Genomic DNA, 24,529 nt, shown 5'->3' with positions numbered 1-24,529 from the left:
TTCTCCTGAACAGCAAGCCTATCGTTCCATCTCACCTGCCCGAACCCCAACAAATGATTGATTCTCAAATTCAAAGACCAATTCTCAAATGTCTAAATTGCATATAAGCTTGGTAAAAATAACACTATTTTGAAAGGCTGGACTTAATTCCATGATCCCCAAAATAGCATGTTACTTCTCTCTTCTCTAAAAATAAGGACAATGGGTCTGGGGACCAATTCCTAGGAAGTGGTTCAAAGGATCAACTGATCTTTTCTAATCAGCTTTGTCCTTTTATGGGAATAAGCACAAGAATGTAAACAACTGAGTTACCTTTGATTTCAGGGTAGTAGAGAAAAGGTTTGGGTTCGCTGGTTTCCAGATCAGATTTCCTCCGAAGCTGGACAAACACGGAAGCTGGTTTTGTGATGTTGACATCTTTATACTTTGGAGTTTTGAAGACGATGGCGAACTGCAGGATACAAAGATCCAAATGTTGGGGTGGGCCTATATCTTTTTTCCAGCAATGCTAACTCATTAAACATATTCTTTATGCCCAATGTTTAGACACAGTATCCTAAAAAATACAGCATCCTAGAGAAAGTTACAAACTCAGAATTCTGTAGCCATACATTGTGATTAAACTGCCACTGTGAAATTGAATAGAAGACTCTGCTAATGTTTTGCAAATTTGTCTAATATTTCAAGTATCTTCCAGTTAGAAATAACTCTGTGAGTAAAATACATTGCATACTCCTTCTTCTCTTCTAAATCAGCCCTAAAATGCTCCAAAATTATTTACAGCAACATCAGAAACACTGGTTGTGGAATGAAAGTGAAGAATATAGCACTACAATCAGCCTGCAGGTCAGCTGACGAGGAGAGGAAGCTAAATCCTGCAAGGGAGACATGTATTTTCAAGTGAGGGTGGCCAACGCTCTAGGCATCGAGGGCATTCTGTAATACCTCTAAGCTAGCCTGCTCATTAATTTCTGGTAGTGCCACAACAGTCTGATGTTTTTACAGTTTCTTGTTTGATTTTTTGACTATGTAATATATTCGAGAGTTTGTAAAATATAGAAAGGTACACAGTGGCATATACTATATGCATACACCTGCATACACCTCTCCTGGCACGCCAATCCGGCAGTTCCCACTGTGAGCCTGTTCCCAGAGGGAAACATGGTGACGTTATTCATTCCTTTTGTATTCTTCCAGAGTTTCTTTATGCCTACACAAACACGAACACTCAATCTTTTTTTTAATGCACTTTCTTTTGTATCTTTAAAAAAATTTTAATGTTGTACTTGTGAGATTCTTCCATATTGGTTCATCAATTACTCATTCTCTTTAATAACTGCATAATATTTCCTCACACAGATTCACCATAATTCATTTAACTGGCCACTTAGTGATGGACATTTGGATTGTTTCCAATTTTGGGGGGTGAAAATAGTATTTCTCAATCACTCAGAGTGATTAGGATGCGAAACAGCATTTTCATCTCTTAGTCATATACTCAGTTGTCACTGGGAACTCTTGATTTATCATGATAATATCAGCCTCAAGTAGAAGACTCTTCCTTTCAATGCTTTTCATTAGAATATCTCTTTAACAGGTCTCACCATAATTACTCCAGTAGAGCATTGTAACCGACTGACTGTGTCCCCTCAAAATTCACATGTTGAAGCCCTAACCCCTAGTGTGGCTATATTTGGCGAAAGGGCTTTTAAGTAATTAAGTTTACATGAGGTCATGAGGGTACGGTTGCGACTGGATAGGATTAGTACTCTTATAGGAAGAGACATCAGAGAGCTCTCTCTCTGCCCTGTGAGGACCCAGCCAGAAGGTGGCTGTCTGCAGGCCAGGAGGAGAGAGCTCTCACCAGGAACCAACTCTGTCAGGCTTTGATCTGGGACTTTTAGCCTCCAGAACTGTGATGAAATAAATTTCTGTTGCTAAATACACCCTGTTGATGGTATTTTGTTATGGCAGTCTGAACAGACTAATACAAATACTTAAAATATTTCCACAAAAGGACCCGATGGCCATTGCCTTAATGGGTAGGTGACGAGACACCCGAATGAAATGTCATGACAAGACCTCAGAGCCAGTGGTCTAAGGCCTTGCTCATAATTCTGTGGTAGAAAACTTTTCTGGAAGACCTGCAAGTCTTAAAAATAGTACTCTTTTATGAAAGTTAAATAAGTGTTTATGATTTTTTTCCTTTTTCATACATGGAGATCAAGTACTGAATTTCAACAAGACAGAAAATGTAAAATCGTCATCACCACCATCATCATCCACTTACTTGTCTATGAACATCTGTGGGGGAAAAATCTCCAAATCCTTCCCAGATCCCACCATTTTCCTCCTCTTCGTAAAATCGAATCTGGATGTCATCTGCAAACAGTCACATTCAGACGTATAATTTCACATAGAGTAATAATATTTATAAGCACACTGAAAAATGCAGCTGGTTCAAGTTTCTACCTAGTATGTACTTAAACTTTTAAAAAGTAATTAATATGACATAGACTTTTGAATCATTTAAAAATTTTCACAAATTACCGTTTTACTAGTTACCACAGTAATGGACCCCGAGTTTCATTTACATTGAGAGAATACTAGATTTACCTATTTGATCTGACTTTTCTCTTAATCAGTCTTTGACCTTCCCACTTCTCCATCACTAACCCGATTCATTCCTGAGGAACATGAAGGATATTGAGGAATTCAGAATCCGAAAACGTGGTTCAAACTCCATATAGATCTATATAATAATATTTAACTTATATAAAGTACACTCTATGGCAGACACTATGTTAAGTGATTTATATGTATACATTAACTGATTTCATCCTCCCAATAACTCTGTGATGCAGGTGTACTTTAATATCCTCATTTTGCAGAAGAGAAAATGGAGTCCAGAGAGGTTAAGTGACTTATCCAAGGTTGAAAAGCTAGTAAATGGAGAAGTTGAACACAGACTCCAGGCTCATAAACATTCTACTATGCTGCTTCCCTATAATACTTTATCAGTCCATACTGAAAAGTTGTTAAAAATATTGTATCAGCCAAGTCCCTTTGGATGAAATAAGAATATGAATAAGAATGCCTAATTTCACACTTGTGTCATGGATTCTAGTTCTGCAGAAATATGACAATATAACTCAGATTGGCATCTCCCTGGCTTCACTTCACTTCCCTTCCTATAGGACTGCACTATTGACTTATGAAAACTAAGTTCATATTTCTAATTAAATAGAATTTTAGAAATATTAGGGTTGGATAAAACATCTCATTATCTTCTGGTCAATTCCTTTGCCTTCAGGTAGGTTTAAAGTGGACCTGGTTATTCAGACTCTTTAAGCCAGGTACAAGACTTCTCTTAATAAGCCATTCCAGTGTAATGATAATGATTAAGAATTACATTTATAAATAAAGGTACTCAGATTGTGTTTACTCATTGAATGCACACATATTACCTGGATAGAATGGGTTAAAAGAAGGCCAATATCAGGATATGCAGAGAAAGAGTAAACTTTTTTTGGATAAAGATATATACACCTTTACCTTAAAATTGGATTGTATTTTTTTCTGACTTTTAAATCTCAGGCCATTGGCCTCAAATAAATGAGAGCTTTCTTTTTTTAAAGCCATCATTCTTTTATTTAGGAGCTAGAATTTTAGTTAGGCACCCTCACTTTGAAAATGCTTGTCACTTTGTAGTGAGTAGATCTTTATTATGCCACACGATCGCTGTAGTTTAAAAACGAGTTGTTTGAGAAAACAGCACAATCTCCTTCACCTTTGCTAATTTATAAATCTTGTACCATTACTAATGAAAGGTAAATGCCAAGAACCTTTTCTGAAAGTGAAAATTATGACAAATATGCTGTGAGAATTTCCCTATAGTCCTTATTCTCTTTTTCATAATCGACATCAGAGTGTCACATGGAAGTTTTGGAGAAGCTCTCTCAGTGTTGCAACGAAGCCTTATAAGAGAAACTAAATTAACAATTTTACACTATATAAAACATTATTTACTCTGTATGCATGGGCACGTGTGTGTGTGTGTGTGTGTGTGTGTGTGTGTGTGTGTGAAGCATGGGCTATTACTCATTTATTTTAGTTTAAGTTCAGATACCAGAGTTTAAAGTACAGAAACACTGAAATGTCACTGCCTGATCATTACTTTTTTAATTTCTCTTCACTTCTATTGAAAGTTTTAAAATGAATTAGGTGGGTTAAAAAAAAAAACCACAGACATATTTGGAAGAGGTGAAATGTATAAATTTTCTAAATAGTTCTATGGCAGAAAAGGCATATTACTGGCTTTACTGCTAAAAAGGGACTGACAGACTCACTCAGAATTACATTTCACATTCTGAGACCAGAGCATATATTTACCTTTCTGAACCTTGTCACAGAGAAGATAAATCTCTTCCCCTCCGGTTACGCATCCAGCTGTCCTGTCCATTCTTACAATTTTCAAGTTGGACGCATTGGGGGCTTCTGTCCACAGGAGAAAAACAACAAACGTCATGCTTTATCCTCAGTTTTATAAGCTAATCTTTTATGGGGAACCCTGCCCTTAGCACAATAACCAAAACAAAGTTCAAATAGTTTATTGTGGTGAGCATTAAGCAACGTATAAAATTGTTTAATCGATACGTTGTATGTGTGAAAGTAATATAATACTGTTATGTTAATTATACTTGAATTAAAAAATAAATAGATGCTTTTGCTTATATTGCTTTAACAAGGATACAAATAAAAAAGCTTTCAGAAGTCCTCACTTCTTGAGCATGGATCTTTCATTACTACCTAAACACATGAGGCAGAAAGGAGCAATATTTATTTCTCCCACTAACACGATAAGAAAGATTCATACAGAAAGAGAAAGAGCTTTTCTGATGTTTCAGGAAGTACCAAGCCAATGGATTTGTGGAATTTCATGTAGGTCAAGACCTTCAATTATTTCCAAGATACTGATATACTGTTTACAAGAGTCCTAAAGATTTAGAAAAAGCACCCAATTTTCTTAAACTGCTTATAAATTCTTATTTTACTGAGAGAAAAAAATGGAGAGGTTATAGTTCTTTTCCCCAGACTAAATTAGAATTCTGTGTGGTTAGGGGCAAAAGTTTCTTGTGGTAATAGTATAAAGCTTCCTTTTTTTTTTTTTTTTTTTTTTTTTGCTCCCACAGCTGCATTTTAAGGTGATCTTTAGTATACAAGTATACATCATTTTATAACTCTTTCACTTCCCTTCCAACTTGTTTAAATTAGAGAAATCGGTCAGTTGTTGTACGTGGGGCACGGAGTTTCCTCCTTAGACCGAACTCTATAAACTTGCAGTGAGCCTAAGAACCACGCTTGCAGCCTTCTTTGATTTAATAAATCCCATGCACACCAAACAAGAAATCTGCAGGGTAAAGCTGAAGACCACTGTAAAACTCTTTTAAAAAGTATGAGGAACTACAGACTGAAATAGAATTTTGAAGTCATATACTGTCTAGACCACTCATTCAGTTAACTTGAAGTTCTTACTTTGAAAAAAGCTAGAACATGCAAGAAAGAAGACGGATAAGAATAACAGTTGTTTTTATTCACATCTGTTTAGAACCTCAACAGAAAATAATGAGGTATTTTTCCAGGAGCACCAACAATGGTTGGTATTCATAAATTCATAAATAATAAGAGATCTGCCATCCTCAAATGGCACATAAAAGTCTAGCATGCACATTGGAGAAAAGAGAACCATATTTATTGCATGACTCGTAACATTCGCTTTTAATCTAGACATCTTTCAAGCAGGATTTTAGTATTCCCATTTTGCAGATGATAAATGTGAGCCTCCAAGTGACTAAGTTGCTTGCCCTGGGACTCTGAGCTAGTAAGTAACTGCCAGGGCTGGGTTAAAAGTCTCAACGTGACACTGTATCAAGCTGCCTCCTGTTAGAAGTCAAGGACTCACTGCTGTCGTAGATGGCGTCTGACACCACGGGCTCCAGGCGCCTCGTGAAGCTGCCGGTGCTGTCTGGAAGAAAAGCTGTAAACATGAGCCGCACCACGCTGAGGTCCATCTCCTTCGTCTGCTGAAGAGCTGCCTGGCGGATGATCTCCTTTTCCCGATCTACGACCATACAGCACAGCGCATTCATGGCCAGGGAAAGAGTGAAGCCAGAACACTTTAGATAAGATGACTTTATAAAGCCCAAATACAAAAACATGAATTGAAAACAAAAATCTTTTTCTTTTGAAACTGTTTGTATTGCTAATAAAATTATTTAAAGTGTCTCATTTATGTCATCCAAATTAAAGGCATCAAAAGAAGACCTGCATTTTCTCTGGATGATACTGAAAACTCTCCTCCGTGTATCAGACTGCCTCTGTCCTTTCTTACGTTCCCCTGACTTCTCCTTTTTCTCCCTACAGTTACAGTTAAGGGCCCAAAAGATGTGTGGCCATAGAATGCAATAAGCTGATTATGCATCAGTTGTATTGTGAAATGTGAAAATTAAGGCTTCCAAAAGCTCCCTGTGCACAGGGACCATGTTCATGCCACAGCACCTAGCACAGTGCCTGGCACATAGGGAGTACTCAAACAATTTTTCTGGAGAAACTGAATGACTCCAGGGCATCTGACTCCCTCCTCGCCTCCTGATGCAGCTTCGTGCTGGTGGAGCTGCTTGTATTTAAGTTATAGTATCATCAAAGGTGATAATTCAAGTGGAGAGTACTGTAAAAGCGCCACAGGTAAGAGACAGGGAATTTCAAAGGAGGGGAGAATCCAGAGGCTTTGGAGCAGAAGAGACATATGTTTTCAGTCTCGAAAGGATGGTACAACTTGAACATACGAAGAAAGTAAATAAAGGCATTCCAGGAAGAGGGAACAGCAAGAATAGAACGAATGTGCCAAGGAGAGGAAGTGAGAAATTGTGGTGTTTCTATGGAATAATCCAGTTTGACATGAAGGGGTGTCGTGGGAAAGAGCCTTGGAAATGCAGACAGGGGCAAGCTTTTGAAAGGCCTAAAAGGCCAGCTTACGAATTTGGATTTTGTAGGCAGCAGGGAGATACTGAGTAGTGGTGAGCATAGGCTTTTGCAAGATCCATCTGGCCCCAGGGTGTAAACTGGCTCAGAGGTGGGGACGGAGAGAAGCAGAGCAAGGAAAATGGAGGGAGGAGTGGAGCGCAAGAAAGAGCACAGGGGAGTGGGGCCACAGGTTTTGGAAGCAAGAAGGAAGATTCACTCAAAGGTGACATGAAGGTTTCGAGTCTGGACATGAGAATGTGGTTAGTGGAAAAACAGTGATCTGTTTTGGGTCTCCTGAGTATCAGATGATGACAGGATGACCAGACTAATGGCCAACGTGTGAAAGCAGAAATGGCACGTGTGGTAGCACAGGGATTGGGGTTGAAAGAAAAAATAGAAGTAAAAGTAGGGAAACATAAAATCACAGCATTTTTATGAGAAACGGAGTAGTTTACGATGTGCCAGAAGAGCCAGAAGGGATTCCTTCTAATAAAGTGAGCCGGGCAGGTAAAACGGAGGAAACTAAACCAGAGGAACTAAGTGTTGACTCACGCATTGGTTTTGACAGGCTGAAGAGGGCAGGGTGCAGTGTTTGAGGTCGAGGAAGACACATACAAAGGTAGGAATCTGCGTCAGGTGTTCAGGGGCAGTGATGGGGAGAAGCGGGTACATGGCAGGGTTGGAGATAAAGCTGGAAAGGTAGCTGGGGCCAGACTGAGGGCTTTGTATACCAGGCTGTGGAGGCACAGATTTTATTCTAGAAGATAGCAGGATGCCATCAAAGGTTTCTGAGCAGGGAAAGTGTGTCAGCAGCTTGAGGTCCAGTCTGGGAGGAGGAGAAACCTGGGGCAGACAGATGAGAATCTAGTGTACCCACCACAAGTAAAGGAGGTCCCGATCTCAAAGGCCCAGGCTGAGGGCATGACGCTCACCTGTGAGCTGCCGGTCTCCTCCGCCTTCCGCTTGCAAGTAAGCCAGATCAGGGTGCACCAAAAGTCCGGGATTGTAGCCCTTCGTACATGCCTCTGTCATCCGTGCTTCCAGTGTTTCAAATACTTTTTTCTTTGTCACATGAAGTATACCCAAGTTTGCAAAGCTGGAGAAAAAGCAGTAACAGTGACAACCACCACCAAAAGTTAGGCTGTCAATGACGAGAGCCTGGTTTTACTTTAGCAAAGTGGCTTTTAAAAAGAATCTAGGGGCCCTCAATTGCTGGGGCCCACACTATAATCAAACCCGTTACTATGTCTGCAGTGAAACATATAAAGTAGACTCACAAATGGAATAATAAAGACTACAAACCACTGCACATCAGGTCGGATTCGGTTTTGCCACCACATGAGTCTGTGGCAAACTCAGCAGAATCTTTTGGTTTTCAGGGTTTATTAGACTTTCAAATGACAATTAAGGGAGTGGGGTACACACACATATATGTCTTAGTAAGGAAGTTTTACCTAGACTCATTTTGAAGTATTTTCTAGGAGAGCTGTTAAAGATTTTTTAAAAAATTCTGAATATAGTACTAACTTATTTAATTTTTTTAAAGAATAAGAGGAATATTATATTTGGAAGGATTTTTTTTCTTTTGGATCATCCATGGGTTTCTGGATGGGATTTAAAGTCTACAGTGGAGTCCCATCTCCTCAGAAAATACGTTAATAAGCTAAATAAAACAAGTTAAGGGATTTTAAGAAAAAACATAAATTATTCCAGTCATTCATTTTTTAAAGTACATGAAACAAATAAGCATATTCAAGAAACATAATACAACAAACAAAAAAGGACTTTACCGAGGAGACCCATTTGTTCAACAAGTATGTGTTCAGCTCCTTATTTGTGCGAGGCACTGTCCCAGGTCCTTTTGTCAGCACCCAGGGAATGCCTCCCTCCGCAGAATTTATATGCTAGTGTAACCAAAGAAGAGATTTTACAGTATAATTTAGAAGGTAATAAGTGTTACCAAGAAAAATGAGGTAGGAATGGAGAAAAGGAAAGGTAGTAGTAGAAGACATGATGTTTTAAAATAGGGAGAGGCCAGAAAAGGCCTCATTGAAAAGGTGACAAGTGAGCAAAGACTCGAAGAAAGTGAGGGAAAAGATGTGGATATATGGAAGAACAGCATTCAAGGCAGAAGGAACAGCAAGTGCCAAGACCCCGAGGTAGGACCATAACTGGTGTTTTCAAAAAGACAACAGTGGCAAGGAGGCCAAAGTTGCTGGAGGAAAATCAACAAGAGGTGAGTAGTAAGTGAAAAGTTCAGAGAGATAAGTGGGCTCACAGATCCTTTAAGGCCTTGTCAGCTTTTACAAAGACTCTTCTTTTGCTCTGGCTTTTACCCAGAAAGAAAAAAGAAAAATTAGTAACGGAAGACAAATATTATGACAACTGGACTGGATGAAACAAAGAATAAGATAATGTGGGAAGATTAGATGAACTAGAGGAAGAAAATATAGGAGGTGAAGGCAGAACGAGATGAGCTCTTAGACAGAGGCCCAGAGACACAATGAGAAACATGTCCAGACAGAGACAGAAAACGTAGGACATGAACTAGCACGATGCATGAATCTGTCCAATCACTATATTGTGCACCTGAAACTAATGTAACATTGTGTGTCAACTACGCTCAAAAAGAAAAGCAGGAGAGCTGAGACACATGGAGAAGAAAATAGACCAACAGAATGTAAGCTCCTGAGGGCAAAGATCTGCAGTGCCTAGAACAGTGCTTGACGTATGGGTGTCTAATAATACGGGTGTCTAATAAATGTCTGTTCAATAAACGAATGCATGAGTTAATACAGCACAGAAAAATATGCAACATGACACACTGATATGCATGGAAGCATAGGCAGTTTTTAGAAACAACACCTTCATCTTTTGGCCTTTCAGGCTATACTCCTACGAAATCATCCACAGCTACCCGTATAAAGGCAGTGACAGTGACAAACACCTATGTAACACCTTACACTTTGCCATATAGAAAGCAATTTTCATGTATATTCTTTAACTAATCCCTGTGAAAAGGGCATCATCCTTATGTGAATAACTTATTTACTCTGGTAATAAATGAAACAATACAGAAACAAATCTTCTATTTCAGATAATCATGGGAGTAACAGGGACCAGATTGAACCTTGCACCTTGAGTAACATAAAACACATGAAAAAATGGTTTTCCAACACTGAACAACAGGCAGCACAGGACAGTGATCCTTAAGAAAAACAACTAAGTTGAATCCTACAATAATGCTTGTTTAATGCCTAGACTTTCCAGGCTGCAGCATAAGAAAGGAGACCTAAACAGAACCTGGCAATCTCCCTGAGTTTTGGCGACAGAGTTAAAAATTTGGGGAGGCTGAAGAGGCTAGAATTCACAGTCAGAGAACCAGAGAAGAAAGAAACACACACAGAGAGATAATCAGAGATGTACAGTGGCCCTGCCTTGAGACTTCAGCTAAGTACTGATCAGAGCATGTGTGTAAGGAAACAACCTGAGACTGGGGAAAAAAAAAAACAAAACACCAGAAATAAGCAGACAAAACATTCCTTGGAGCACACATGGGGCTGGAATAGTTCAAGAAATCTTGTAATACATGAATCATCAGGATGAATATTCAGAAAGTTATTGGCTTAGTAATAGTGTCAAATTAACCCTAGACTAAAGGTTGCTTTGGTTTCCTTAGCTAAGAAGTAAGTCTAAAAAGGATCAGACTGTTCCCAAATTTAATTTTATCCCAATGTTCAAAAATATTTAAAGGCATACCAAAAAAAAAAAAAAAAAAAAAAGCCAGCATGCAACAATCCAAAATTCAAAATGTCCACCATTCAATCAAAAATTGCCAGGCATACAAAGACGTAGGAAAATACAGCTTATAATGGGGATAGAAACCAATCAATAGAAACAGATCCAGAAATGAGACAGAACACAAAATTTGTAGACACATACATTGAAATAGTTATTATAGATATGTTCCATATGGTTAAGAGGGTAAAAGGTTTAATACGTTAAGGAGTACATGCAAGAAATAAAAGAGATGCCAAACAAACCTACAGAGACGAAAACGGCAACAGCTGAAAAGAAAAATAACTAGATGGAATTAGGAGTATGTTAGACACTATAAACCAAAGGATTAGTGAACTTGAGGACACAGTAATGGAACTATTCAAAATGAAACACAGGAAAAAGAACAAGTTTTAAAAATAACAGATCACCAGTGAGATACGGGACAATTTCAAACAGCCAAACATACAAGAAATTGGTGTTTCAGAAGAAGAGGAAAAAGAGGAGTGGATGGAAAAAATATTTTGAAAAAATAATGCCGACATGTTTTAAAATTTAATAAAAAATTCTAAACCCAGAGATCTAAAAATCTTAGTGAACCCCAAAGCACAAAAAAATGAATAAACCTATGCTAATGCCCATAATAAAATTGCATCAAACTAGCAAAGAGAAATTAAAATTAATGAAGAGAAAATTTGAAAAGCTGACAGAGAAAAAAGTGACACACTATGTGAAGAGGCACAAAATACGAGAATGACGGCAGGTCTCTTGCTGGCACAAGGCAAGCCAAAGACCCTGGGGCAGCACATTTGGAGAATGTGAAAAAAGAACATTGTCAACCTGGAATTCTATAGTCTTCAAAACTATCTTTCTAACACAGAGACAATATAAAGAGTTTAAATATGTATGACAACTGAAGAATTTATTAGCAGCAGACCAGCAGTAGAAGAAAAAGGGAAGGAAGGGCTTCAGGCAGAAGAAAATGCTGCCAGACAGAAATCTTGACCTATGAAACAGAATGAAGAGCACTGCCAATGATAAATATGTGGTTAAATATAAATGCTTTTTTCCTTATTTAAAATTTCTTTTAAAAGATAATCGAGCATGCAGCCACTCTGGAAAACAGTGTGGAGTTTCCTTGAAAAGTTAAAAATGGAACAACCCTATGACCCAGCAACTGCACTACTAGGTATTTACCCAAAGGATACAAACTTAGTGATTTGAAGGGGCACCTGCACCCCAATGTTTATAGCAGCCATGTCCACAATAGCCAAAATAGGGAAAGAGCCCAGATATCCATCGACAGATGAAGGGATAAAGAAGATGTGGTATGTATATATATATACAATGGAATATTACTCAGGCATCAAAAAATGAAATCTTACTGTTTGCAATGTGGATGGAACTAAAAGGTATTATGCTAAGTGAAATAATCAGTCAAAGACAAATACCATATGATTTCTCTCATATGTGTAATTTAAGAAACAAAACAGATGAATAGGGGAAAGGGAAGGAAAAATAAAATAAGACAAAAATTGAGAGGGAGGCAAACCATAAGAGATGCTGAACTATAGAGAACTGAGGGTTGCTGGAAGCGAGGGGGGTTGGGGGGGGTAGTTGGGTGATGGGTATTAAGGAGGGCACTTGAAGTAATGAGCACTGGGTGTTATATGCAACTGATGAATCACTGAATTCTACCTATGAAACTAATAAAAAAATAATTGAGCACTTAAAGCAAAAATTTAAGAAACAGTATATTGTGGAACTTATCCCATCTGTGGATGTAAACTAGGGCACACAATAGCACAGGGGCGGAGACAGGGGAAATGGAGGTACTGTTCATATTAACTATATACGAGGAAGTATAATGCTACGTAAAGGTAGACTGTGACAAATTAAAGGTGTGTAGTATAGCAAGCTGTAAAACAGTTTCTGAAAACTAGAAAGAGGTATAAACTAAAAAGAAGATAAAGTAATATCAAATAAGTAATCTAAAAGAAGACAGCAAGAAGAGGAAAAGGGGAACAAAAATCAGATGCGATAAGCAGAAAACAAATAGCAAGATGGTAGAGCGAAACGCAGCCCTATCAGTAATCAGATTAAATATAGATTATTTAAAGACCTCAATTAAGAGGCAGAGAGTGTCAAATTGAATAAAAAAAATAAGACCCAACTATTTGCAGTGCATATTTACTCTGACTATAAAGACACAAATAGGTTAAAACTAAGAGGACCGGCAAAAAAATGTTCCACGCTAACATTAATGAGCAGAATGCTGGGGGGATGCCTGGGTGGCTCAGTTGGTTAAGTGTCTGTCTTTGGCTTAGGTCATGATCCCAGGGTCCAGGGATCGAGCCCCGGGGTGAGCTCCCTGCTCAGTGGGGAGTCTGCTTCTCCCTCTTCCTTTGCGCACCCCCCTCCTGTTTGCTTTCTCTCTCTTGCATAGATAAATAAAATCTTTTTTTTTTCTTAAAAAAAATCTGAAATAGCTATATATTAGTATCAGTCGAGGTAGATTTTTGAGCAAAAAATATTACCAGGGATAAAAGAGGGTCATCTCATAATGACAAAGGGATCAATTCATTAAGCAGACATAAGAATCTTGAATGTTTATGTGCCTGATAAAAGAGCTTCACGATACAAGAAGCAGAATCTCATAAACTGGGAGAAGAACTAGGTATCTATAAATACCTTCAGAGATTTCAGCACCTCTCTCTCAAGAACTGACAGACCAAGTAGGGAGAAAGTCAGTAAGGATATTGAAGACTTGAACAACACTATCAAACAAATTGACCTAACTGACATTTACAGAACATGCATTCAATCTGACTAATCATTCTTTCTAAGTGCACAAAGAACATTTACCAAGCACACCATATTCTGATCCATCAAACAAGTCTCAATAAATTTAAGAGGATTGAAATCATACCAAGTATTCTCTTAACAGAATGGAACTCGATCAGATATCAATAAATGAATGATACCTAGGCAGGGGGTATATTTAAATCAAGATGTAATAATTAATTGTCAAGCCGGGTGTTGGGTACAGTGAGGTCTCATTGTGGTCTTCTTTCTACTTTTGTGTATATTTGAAAATTTCTGGAATAAAATGTAAAAGAAAACAAGAGCAGGCATATTACTAATAGCACGCAACTGAAAAGCCTGAGGATCGTAAATGTTAATACGCGGGAATGCAAGCTGGTACAGCCACTTTGGAAAACAACTTGGCAGAGTCTCTTTTCAAAACAAATAGACCCTTAGGATCCATCCCTTCAGTTCCACTCCTCAGTATTTACCTAAGACCAAAAGAAATGAAAACCTAAGTTCACACAAACAGTGGTTCTGTCATCAACAACGGGAAATAAACTAAACGTTCTTCAGCAGGCGGACTGACACGCCGTGACGTGCATCAGCGCAATGCGACACGACTTTGCGATGAAAAGGAGTAAGCTGGTGATACTCGGAACGAGCTGGACGAATCGCAGATGCGTTATGCTAAGTGAGTGAAGCCAGACTCAGAAAGGCTACATGTTGCGTGAGTCCATTTCTAAGTCATTCTATAGGCAAAACTATAGGGGTAGAAAACAGATCAGGAATTGCCGGGGCCTGGAGTGGGAGGTGGAGTTGCCTCCAAAGGGGCACACAGGATTCTGGGGGCAACAGAACTATTCTACACCTGCATTGTGGTGCTTATTCCAGTATTTGCCAAAACTCATAGAACTGTACACTTTAAAGGATAAATATTACAGTATTTAAATTATACTTTGCTTCAGTAAAACCTGACAAAATTTTTTTTAAAAAAGATGGCTATCACAGTTAATAATAAGACTGGGACTACAATCTTGTGTCTTACTCAAAATGCCATATTCTATACCAGTGGTTTGCAAAGTGTAGTCTCCAGATCAGCAGCATCAGTGATTCCTGAGAACTTATTAAAATGCAAATTTTGAAACCCTATCCCAAACCTACTGAATCAGAAACTCTGACGGTGCGGCTTGGCAGTTTGTATTTCAGCAAATCCTCCAGGAGGTTCCAATGCACCTAAAATTTGAGAACCACTGCTCTATGCTATGTAAGAGTAATGAGATCAGAAACTTTGAGAGGAGGCCTGGCTCAGTATTTTTATAAAGTGACCAAAGGTGACTTTAACTAGCATTCAGGTTTGAAATCCTCTGTACTGTGCCAGATGTTTCCATCATTATCATCATCATCTGGGAACTACCGCTGTCCTCTGGGTAGGTTCAAACCCCCATGCCATTAGGTTGGGATTCTAAAGGGGCCTCTCTATCTGGCCTTTCTTCCTCTCAGGACTCAAACACTGACTTTATAGCCGGCACAAGATTCAAAAGCACCCTGACTTACAATCTACACCCAAATTTGGAAGTTGGACACTTCCAATCTCAGTCCATACTTTGTTCATTTTCTCCAGCCAGCATCTTTTTTGTGTATTCGGGGTTAACATGATGAAACTGCCAATAATCAATTGTTTTTGGACCTACAAAAACACCAATTTAATATGGTTTGCACTAGCTCATTGAAGGAGGCCTTGTTTCTCCTTTGTATTTATATATCCACTTCTAGTGCTTACCAATTGGTATATGCCATAAATATTAGTTAAAAAAAACCCAACAACTTCAGATCTCTCTAAATCAGGGCTGCCAGGAAACAGAGGGTGTGGTGATTATTGGTGAGGAAGGTGGCTTAAAGCAAAGTCAAGTAACAGATAGTTTCCACTGATTGAAAATTTCAGAGAACTAAAATGTTGTTGAAACAAACCGTTTATATTCAAGGTCAAAAATAAAATACCGAACTAAAATTATTTTTATGAGGACAGGCACTAAAAACTAACTAAACAAATGAGTAAGAAATAAAATGTAAAAAATTATAGCTAAGTAAAAAAAAATTTTAAAGGCAAAATCTCCCAAATGTAGGCACTCAAACCTGTAGCTGTGACTCATGTTATCTAAAACATGAATATTTTAATCTAGATAACAAAATATCTTTGAAAATAGAAACTAAATCTTATTGAGAACTCCAAAGAGAAGTATTTCTTTGGTTTTGCTCATTTATTTTTTTTTTAATTTGCTTTTATTTTTTAAATTTTAATTCCAGTATAGTTAACATACAGCTTTGTATTAGTTTCTGGTGTACAATATAGTGATTCAACAGTTCCATACATTACTCAGTGCTCATTAAGATAAGTGTACTCTTAATCCCCTTTGCCTATTTCACCCTCCCCCCCAGCTCCCCTCTGGCTTTGATAATTTAAAAGTTATTTATCTCTCCTGAGTTATTTTTTTTTTTTATTCTTTTCGATATGTTGGATTGGTGCCCTGCTCATGAATATATACTCTTATTCTAAGCTGTATTATTGAAGACAGGTTATCTTGGTTCCATTTCTAGTATTGGCAAGTCTAAGGAATAACTCTGGCTATCTTCCTTAATTTCTCTAGGTGCTATTCTTACCTACAAGTTAGAACCAAGTAATAGTAATCGATGACATTCCATAAATATACACATCGCAAGTCAGCTCATGTTCTTTCATAATATTAGCTAATGTTAGCTCAGTCTAGAATTTCTGAGAGGCAAGGGCCTGGAGATAAATTCTGTAGCCCAACATTCATATTTTCTAAAGGAAAGAATTACGGTTCTCAAGAAGTCATACAAATTGCCTCTGATCCTACTGCTGAGAGTGACAGAAATGACCAGAGAATTCTGGTTTCCAGATTACTAGCATATTCTCTCTAATAAAATGCAACAGGTTCTGACATCGGAAACTTAAAAACAAAAAACAAAAAACAAGAGAGACAAATCATGAAGGAAGTACTATATTTTAGAAAACACTGTAGGCAAAAGTTTCTCAATTAAAGGTTAATTATAAAGGGAGTACTAGCGTTTCATAGAACATTCTGAACAAGAAAGTCTACTGAGCCTGTTGTAACTCTTCAGTGGCCTCCTCTTGACCAAATTTCTCAGTGGAATTGTATGGGGTTACAAAAATCCCACAGCGCCATGACGAGACATCTTCATGATCAAACTTAGGAGTGTAGATGCTCAAAATGTTTGTTGAATGAATGAGTTCTCCCAACTACGGGGCTCCAAGGCAAGAGAGGAAAGGATTTCCTTCCTTTCGTTAGAAACAGGGAACTTCTCTTCCCGCTGTAGGTTTCAAACCCAATAACCATTAGCTCCTTCTAAAATCCTAGAAGATTACTAAGCCAAGCCACAGAAACACCAAATTATAGACAACATACTGGCAGTTTTATAATAACAGATATTATTAGTAAGGAAATTCATCTATAATTTCCTCTAAAGGATATGATTATCACACAGATTAAACAGGACCAACACTTCAAACTGATAGCAGCCTACCGAGATAAATCCGCAGAAACACTAAGTGATCAATTAGTCTGAAACTCTGACAATTACCCTGCATTTCAAAGCTCTCATGGGTCAGTCAGGAACTGTAAGAGTATTCCAAAACAGACGATGAACCAGCTGTGACACTCAACAGGAAACAGGCCAGTCTTTCAAGAGAATGTTGAAACAAGTTCATATAAAGCACAACTGAATTTTTCAAATCAATTTAAGCTTCTTCCTCCAATCTAGAGTCTTTTTTTTTTCAACATCAAAAGAATCAGTTTTAGTGACTTAAAAGAAAGCTCTCTCTCTAGGTTTTTCACACTTGAATATTTTCACAGTCAAACAAAGAAATACCTAGGAACACGAAAGCTCAACCTCCCCAATAACCACCAACTTAAAACGTGATCGAATTCAAAGCCTGAAATGCTACCATCAACTTAATTACAGCTGATTTAAACAGCTCTTTTCTTTTGAGTGACTAGTCCAGATTAACTGGGATTTTATCATTAGCTGTTTAAACCAGTATTAGGAAACCCTAGAAGGATATTCTTTAAGAATTAAACAAAATTAATTTAAAGTTTCTTACTCCTTTTGGGCTGAATTTCTTTTATTATACTTCATTCACTTAAAATTGCTTGTTCTGTCTAACTTTTAAATGAATATGTCCCTTTGTATTTACATTTCAAGTCTAATGAATGCCAAAACAAATTTGCATTCCTGGGCTTCTTATCTGTGCATACTTTCTAAATAGCAGAGAACTAAAACAATATTTATCTATCTTTTTTTATGCTCAAAATGTTCACCCTATAAATCCAGACTTAATAGTTCATTAAAAGAATCATCAAAAATATAAACCCATCTATAAGGTATTTATTTCTGCCGTCATTCCATTTCTTCTAATTGGTTCTTATCTTTATTTCCAGAAGGAAGATACAGTTAAAAATTGCACAAATGCCTCATAGATTAAATGACCATATAATTTACCATCCAAATTGGGCCACTTCTGAGACTAAAAGGGGGTGCTATAAATAATTAGGCCAGAATCATGGTGCAAACTCAAGAAAACCCAGACATGTAGGTATCTTTTTCCTTGGAGTCCAAGTGAGAGCTCACAGTTTCATTTTAAGGCCCTCTGAGAGTCTTGGGAAGGTTCCTAATGAAAAGGACATACTCAGTCAAAATCCCGGTGCCATGCAATCTGCTGCTGCCTGCCACAGTATCACACACCCTCACTTACCCGACCACCATGTCCTTGGGTCCGGCAGTTACAGTGCAGATCCCGTCCTCACAGTGTTTTCCCACCAGGCTGTGTGCATGCAGGTGGGTGTTTTTCCCATTTGTGACCAACTGGACAATGACCTTTGCAGGTCCCACATAGTTGCAGATCTATGTAAGAAGCACATTTAAAAAGTTAGTACATCTGACCATACCACAACACGGAAAAACGCTTGTGACAAAGCAGTAAGTGTAAAAAGTATGAGACAAAAGTAGGCATACCTGTACATACACGACCACAGCTCCATTTTTAAAAAATACGTGATGAACAAATGACGGGATGGAAATAAAGTAAAAGGCTAATGCCGGTTGTTTTGTGCATGGAGGATATACTCCAGGAAGCAGGCCACTTATAATGTTGTATGTATTGTTCAAGTTGGAACGGTACATCTTAGAGGATGCTGTGTAGCCACGGGACTTCCCCCTTCCTACTAGCTGAGAACACGTTTTCATCTGTACCCTCATCACGACTTTCAGTCACAAATGAATTCTGGGTAAAAGATCCACGAGAAGGGAAGTAGGGTTGATGGATTGATGGAAATCAAGGGAAGGAGAAAGGGGAGCAGAAGCAATGTAACCCCAAGTCTCTGCCATGAGATTAGGCAGGAGACAGAGTCTTGTCAGGGACCTGGCTGGCCATGGATACCCAAGCCCATGGACTTGGCCTGTGGTGATCTGTCAGGACACCGCGGCCTTCGGCAGCACTCTCCGCTATGAGCTCTGATAACTGAGTTACATATGTCCAGGTCATAGTAAGTTTCTTCAAGTAAGTGCACTCCCTACATGCAAATCCTTAGATCTGACACCTATTCAGCTCTTGTTTTATAAAATTGAATTTTTTTCTATTTAATGTAATTTATCTTCTTAACTGTTGTACCTTTAAAATGATGACAGGAGCCATAAAAAGGAAGTAGCATGGAGATAATGGCATTTAAAGCAAAGACAGCATGGACACCCTTTCTCCTCTAGTTGGTCCTCCAGCCCCCTATAGTAGACCACAGATTCCTCCCTTGAGAAAGCCCCAACACTAAAATCATAGTAACAGAATAGACCGTATTTTTACTTTCCTGAATCCTATAAGTCAGAATTCTGTGATAAATTCAGCTAAACTATTGAAAATACACTACATTTCCTTAAAGGGTAACCAGCCATCCTGGTTTGCCTGGGACTGAGGGGGTTTCCAGGGCTTTTGGGGCCAGCACTGGGAAGAGTCGGTCATCCTATTTCCTTAGCTCATCTTGTCTCTTTTTGAGGAAGTGAGTGACCTAAATCCAGGATCTCCCAACTATACAATCATTAGAAATATTTTAATCTGTACAAGCAGTCCATAGCTTAGAAGGAAAAGAAAGTAGACAGGAATCCCATCTAGCAACGAATCTTTGATGGAAGTCTTTCTGACATTAATTTGAGGAAGAATCTACACTTGCCAATAAAATTTCTTGGAAAAAGACAGAATCCCCTTCAACCAGTCTACTTCTACTATAAATATCATCAAATGGATTCATATTTCACTGAGGCAGAGTTTTGTTAGGATTTTTTTCAGTACTGATTTTTTCCCAATCCAATCTCTCACCGCAAGAGTTGAGAAGCTGATTAGAGCTGGCATTGTCTGGCAGAGGGTTTGGGGGAGAGAGGTTTCCTGCCCTGAGCAAAGGACAGAATCCTTTCTAATCAACAATATAGCTCCCCTGGAAACCCTAGGGCGTCTTTGCCTGAACTTTGGCCCAGAGCTGCTACCAAAGTTTGCTTTCAAATCCTCTAACACCCCTTTCTCAAGGAGAAGGCCTTTCCCACGAAGTGGCCTCCTGTCCTTGCAGAGCAAGCTCATCACAAAGATCGCTGAGGGTTAAATTGGTTTTGACCACCACCTCAAAGCACAAATAATTTCTAGAACAGGTATAGCACTTAAAAAAGCCTTCTGGGCATAAAAATAATTACGAACTTAGTGCTTCCCCTTTTAAAACAGGCAGAAGAAAGCCTTTGCCCTTCAGGGCAGGACAGGGAATGAAAAGTTCTGGGTTTGCTCCAAAATTGCTTGTTGTGCCTGCACCGTCCCTGGATCGCCAATGCCAGTTTCGGGCCTTGGTGTCAACATGTGAAATCAGCCTTTGTTATGATGACATATTCTACAGGGACTTCTTTAGCAGTCAGTGAACGGTGAAAAGCACTAAATAGACCATGTAATTTCAGTCCTAAGTGCTCAGAGCACAGGAATGCACCAGTGTAAGGCATGATGAAACGCTTCGCTTGGGTGAAATCAGGTAGGCTCTCACTTAAGCGGAGCACCAGAAGGGATCTAGCGATTAGAAGCCCAATCCCTTTGGATGTCAGGACCCTTCAAGGTCACCACTATGTAGGAATCAGTCACCAGCACTGAAGGAAAGAGTAGGAGGTGTCCTCAAGAAAGTACTCACGTCTTTTTCTTGCTATTGCTTCAGGACCGGAGGGTGTCAAGAATGAGGAACTGAGTAGTCTCTGAGGTAAAGGGACCAGAAAACTTTGCCAGTGACTAATGTGCAGTTTGATCCATTTGAAAGGCTTCGGGTCAGCCTGGCATCGTCTGGTTTTTACATCGACCACAGGGCAACGACAGGGACGCCCCTGGGTTTTGTGGACTTTCCAAAATACTGACTGAAAGAAGAAAGCTGAAGTGTGGGGACAGGAAAAAAAATGATACTATTTTCAGGTTGTATGGCAGATGAAGACAATGGAATTCTAACTTAGGGAGGGCGTACTTCAGAGAGTGCCACCATGCCGGAGAGCTGTTTGCTACGGATCCAGAAATTCATTGGTTCTACAGAGAATTTGGTTATTTTTATTCAGCCTCACTCCTTCTTTGAATAGTGTGGTTCCCTTGAAAATGAAGTTTACAGAAAGCAACTGTATCTGCCAGGAAGGCTGGGTTATTTTTGAAAGAGTCTGAACATAGCAGGCTCTTAAATGCTAAGGGCTTAAAATACGAGTTAAGCTTTCAGTGCAAGCCAGGGAGACAAAGGTGAAAATGGGAGTGATCGGCCACCGAGAGACACTGTATGAGCATGGACTCCAGGGGCGGACTAGCTAGGTTTGGAGACAGTTCCACCATGTACTAGCTGTGTGACCTTGGGCAGTGTTCGGGTCCTCATCTGGAAAATAGGGAGAAAAGTAGGGCCTTGCAGGTTTGTTATGAGGATGAAATATGTTCAAGTTTTTAGACCGCTGCCCAGGAAATAAGAGCAACGCACAGTGTTAACTATTACCTTACTGATTATTGTAACACACTCCCCTACCCAGAGATACAACTGCCCTGAGATGATTTTTTTTCTAAATCCTGTCTAAAGGCAGGGGCTGAAATAAATGACCAATTAAAGCCACTTTTATTCCTAGGGTTAAGCTTTTGTTTTTTTTCCCAGAGTGCCATATTTTATTGGGCTTTGTTAATTTTCTAGTAATAATTACGTTATTCTAGGAACAGCTATCATTCTTGGAGGTGCTCAGGACTTCTCAGCTTCCTTGATGAAATTAAGCCTTTCTTCCAGGAGCTTTATGACGCAATAGCACTGACGACCACAGGCTAGATCTGCTTTTTGAGTAAAAAACAGAAACCTAGAGTCACAGATAATACCAAACTTAGTCAAATCACCTCCTTTTTTTTTTTTTTTTTTAAGTTATTCTATCATGCTCTAGCAAAGTTCATACTGGTTCTTAAAAGGTGACTAAGAGAAGTAGTCTAAAATTTTGTGGGAATCAGAACCTGAAACCTTTGATTTACTTACTGAGGAAATTTGACCAAATCATTCTGGCAGAAGAAGAGTCAACATGAATGTATGACGTGACCCACGAAGGAGTTCTTTTCTGCTTAGTTTTTCTTGTGAAGTGATAACCATGATGATGATAATTGACAAGAAGGAAGAGGGAAAAAAAATCCATAATTTTCAAACAGAAATCTATCCTAACTTTACTTGCGTACCTAACTTTGTCCCTCTACCGTTAAAGCAGCGGGCGATCTGATTCAATCCAAGAGCTCTGACGTCAAGCTGCCAGGTCAAATCTCTCTGCTGCCATTGATCATATAGCTGGGTCAATAGGGAAAGATGGTGAACATCTCTGGACACCAATTTCTCCATCTTTACAATGAAATGAAATGCACTTGATTTCACAAATTGTTTGTAAGGATTAAATGAGTGACTACAGTGCTTACACCTAATGGGATTAGCAATCTCAAATATAAACTCTTTCTCCTATCTAGACTATTACTTCACTGAAAACCAAAACATATCCATTTATTCAGTGAGTATTTCTTAGGCCCCTACTATGTTTCATGCTCTGCAGCAGGTCGGGGAATGAGGAATACAATGTGAGTGCAAAACAGACATAACCTCTGTTCTGACTGGAATTAAAGAGTGGGGCTGACAGTACTCGAAGAGACTCACAGAGAAATATAAACACCTAACTGTGAAGCCCTTACAAAAGATGTACGTCATAGGGCTCTGACCTGTCAGGAAGCCAGAGAAAGGTTCCTGCGGGAGCAATGAGAGCTGAGCTTTGAAAGAGGGGCAGGAGCGTAACAAGGGAAGGGTGGGTAGGAGACAGCGGGTTGAGAACAGTGCGTTCAATGGCTCTGTGGTGACAGTCCTCCTCGTTGTCTCCCCAGCCATACTCATCACCGCTTCACAGGGTTCCCTGCAAGTGGGTCCAATCTCCCCAGGGGTGTCCCTCCCATCTCTTCCCTATTTAGAACCACTCATGCTTCAAAGGTAAGACCTAAATATGCATCTTCCATAGCACTCTCCTCACCACTTTAGCCCACAAAACTCCATGACTGTCCCCTTTAGGGGGAATGTGAGTGGACTGGGGCAGGAAAAGCAAATGCAACTTACTGCAACAAGAAGATGGTAAAACCAAGTGGCAACTAAAGGGGTTATTGGCTTACCTCTCTTGCTTGTTAAACTCCCAGGGCATGTACATGTATCCTTCCTAACTCACTGTTCTTATGGAAGGGAAGGGAACGTGCTCACCCAGCCAATCTTCACGTCAGCGCTGTGGGGTCAGTAGTGGTACCCCATTCCGCAGCAGAGGGAACTGTCTTGTACAGCTCTCCTTTGCCTAGTAGGGGGCTGGGATATGACAGTTATTCCTGAATAACCTGTTTGTTTGGTTTTGTTGGTGTATGTTGTGAGAAAGGAGGTCTCAGAGTTACTAGTGAGGAGGCAGAAGTGCACCTGTCCTCTTGCAAGTCTCCTTCATTAAAAGAGCCATGCCCCAGACACCATTCTACTACGCATTGATTCTTCTCTGTTAGTCTGCATGTCAGATTATAAAACAAAGAAGAAAGAGAGGAGGAGGCACAGGGAGGGGGTTGAAGAATAAGGAGAAGGAAGATGAGGAGAACAGGAAAAAGTAGGAAAATAATAGTTTTCATTATATATCTTCTCTCGGTGATGACAAATAGGTTTTACTGTTCTTTATTCTTTGTTGAACACCCAGGAAGTACAGAATAACCTTTATAAAATGACATAGGACAGAACCATGTCAACACAGTTTCTGGCACGGGGTAGGAAGACGCTCAGTAAAGCGGGTTCTTTCTTTTTAAGGTAGGGGATTTAAAGTTGACCCAGTCTGGGATCAAATGCCAACTCTTTCTTCTTCTAGCTCTGTGGCCTTACCTATGTTAGGTAACCTCTCTGAGCCTCATGCTCCACAGCTACAAAATGGGCCAGTAATGTGACCTCAGACGGCTGCTGAAGGACTACACAGTGCCAGGCACATGGGCAGTCCCAGGGAGGCACCGGTTTCTTTCCTTCTCTTTATTTATGAAGGGCCCGGTTCCGCCTGGGTCTCTCCGTGACCCTTTTGGGTAGACAGAGATGCCATTATCATCCGCATTTTGTAGATAAGAAGACAGACGTTCAGACAGATTAACAAGTGACATAACCTCAGGTCGGACAGCCAAGAGAAGGAGGACCCCGGAATTCATTCTGTGTCTTCAGAATTAAGTAAATGAGGTGTTCTTAGTAATATCCTCTTTGAGCCATTCACCGCAGATGACACGGCTGCTTTTCCAACAGCGCTCCTGGCCGCATCGAGTCAGCCACATTCCTTTACCTTGTTT

The 24,529-nt window shown here is 39.4% G+C and overlaps 1 protein-coding gene across 8 annotated transcripts in view; it reads right to left on the bottom strand.

The window, feature by feature from the left end:
• The window catches only part of NFKB1 (nuclear factor kappa B subunit 1), a 111,122-nt gene that overhangs the window by 29,070 nt on the left and 57,523 nt on the right, over window positions 1-24,529 (bottom strand). For 6 of the 8 annotated variants that reach the window (XM_057309517.1, XM_057309518.1, XM_026509645.4 and 3 more), the window contains 6 exons: window positions 18,401-18,549; window positions 7,956-8,119; window positions 5,963-6,121; window positions 4,393-4,497; window positions 2,291-2,382; window positions 313-451 (listed from right to left, as the gene is read on the bottom strand). In XM_057309517.1, coding sequence (XP_057165500.1) covers window positions 313-451; window positions 2,291-2,382; window positions 4,393-4,497; window positions 5,963-6,121; window positions 7,956-8,119; window positions 18,401-18,549 — 808 coding nt within the window. Of the gene's footprint in view, window positions 1-312; window positions 452-2,290; window positions 2,383-4,392; window positions 4,498-5,962; window positions 6,122-7,955; window positions 8,120-18,400; window positions 18,550-20,852; window positions 21,445-21,876; window positions 22,001-24,529 lie in introns of those variants that run through there. The other 2 variants (XM_057309521.1, XM_057309520.1) reach the window with 2 other exon arrangements.

Source organism: Ursus arctos, unplaced genomic scaffold (assembly GCF_023065955.2).
Source record: "Ursus arctos isolate Adak ecotype North America unplaced genomic scaffold, UrsArc2.0 scaffold_9, whole genome shotgun sequence".
Lineage (NCBI taxonomy): Eukaryota > Metazoa > Chordata > Mammalia > Carnivora > Ursidae > Ursus > Ursus arctos.
The sequence above is the reverse complement of the archived record's forward strand: the minus strand, read 5'-3'. Positions and strand labels throughout refer to the sequence as shown.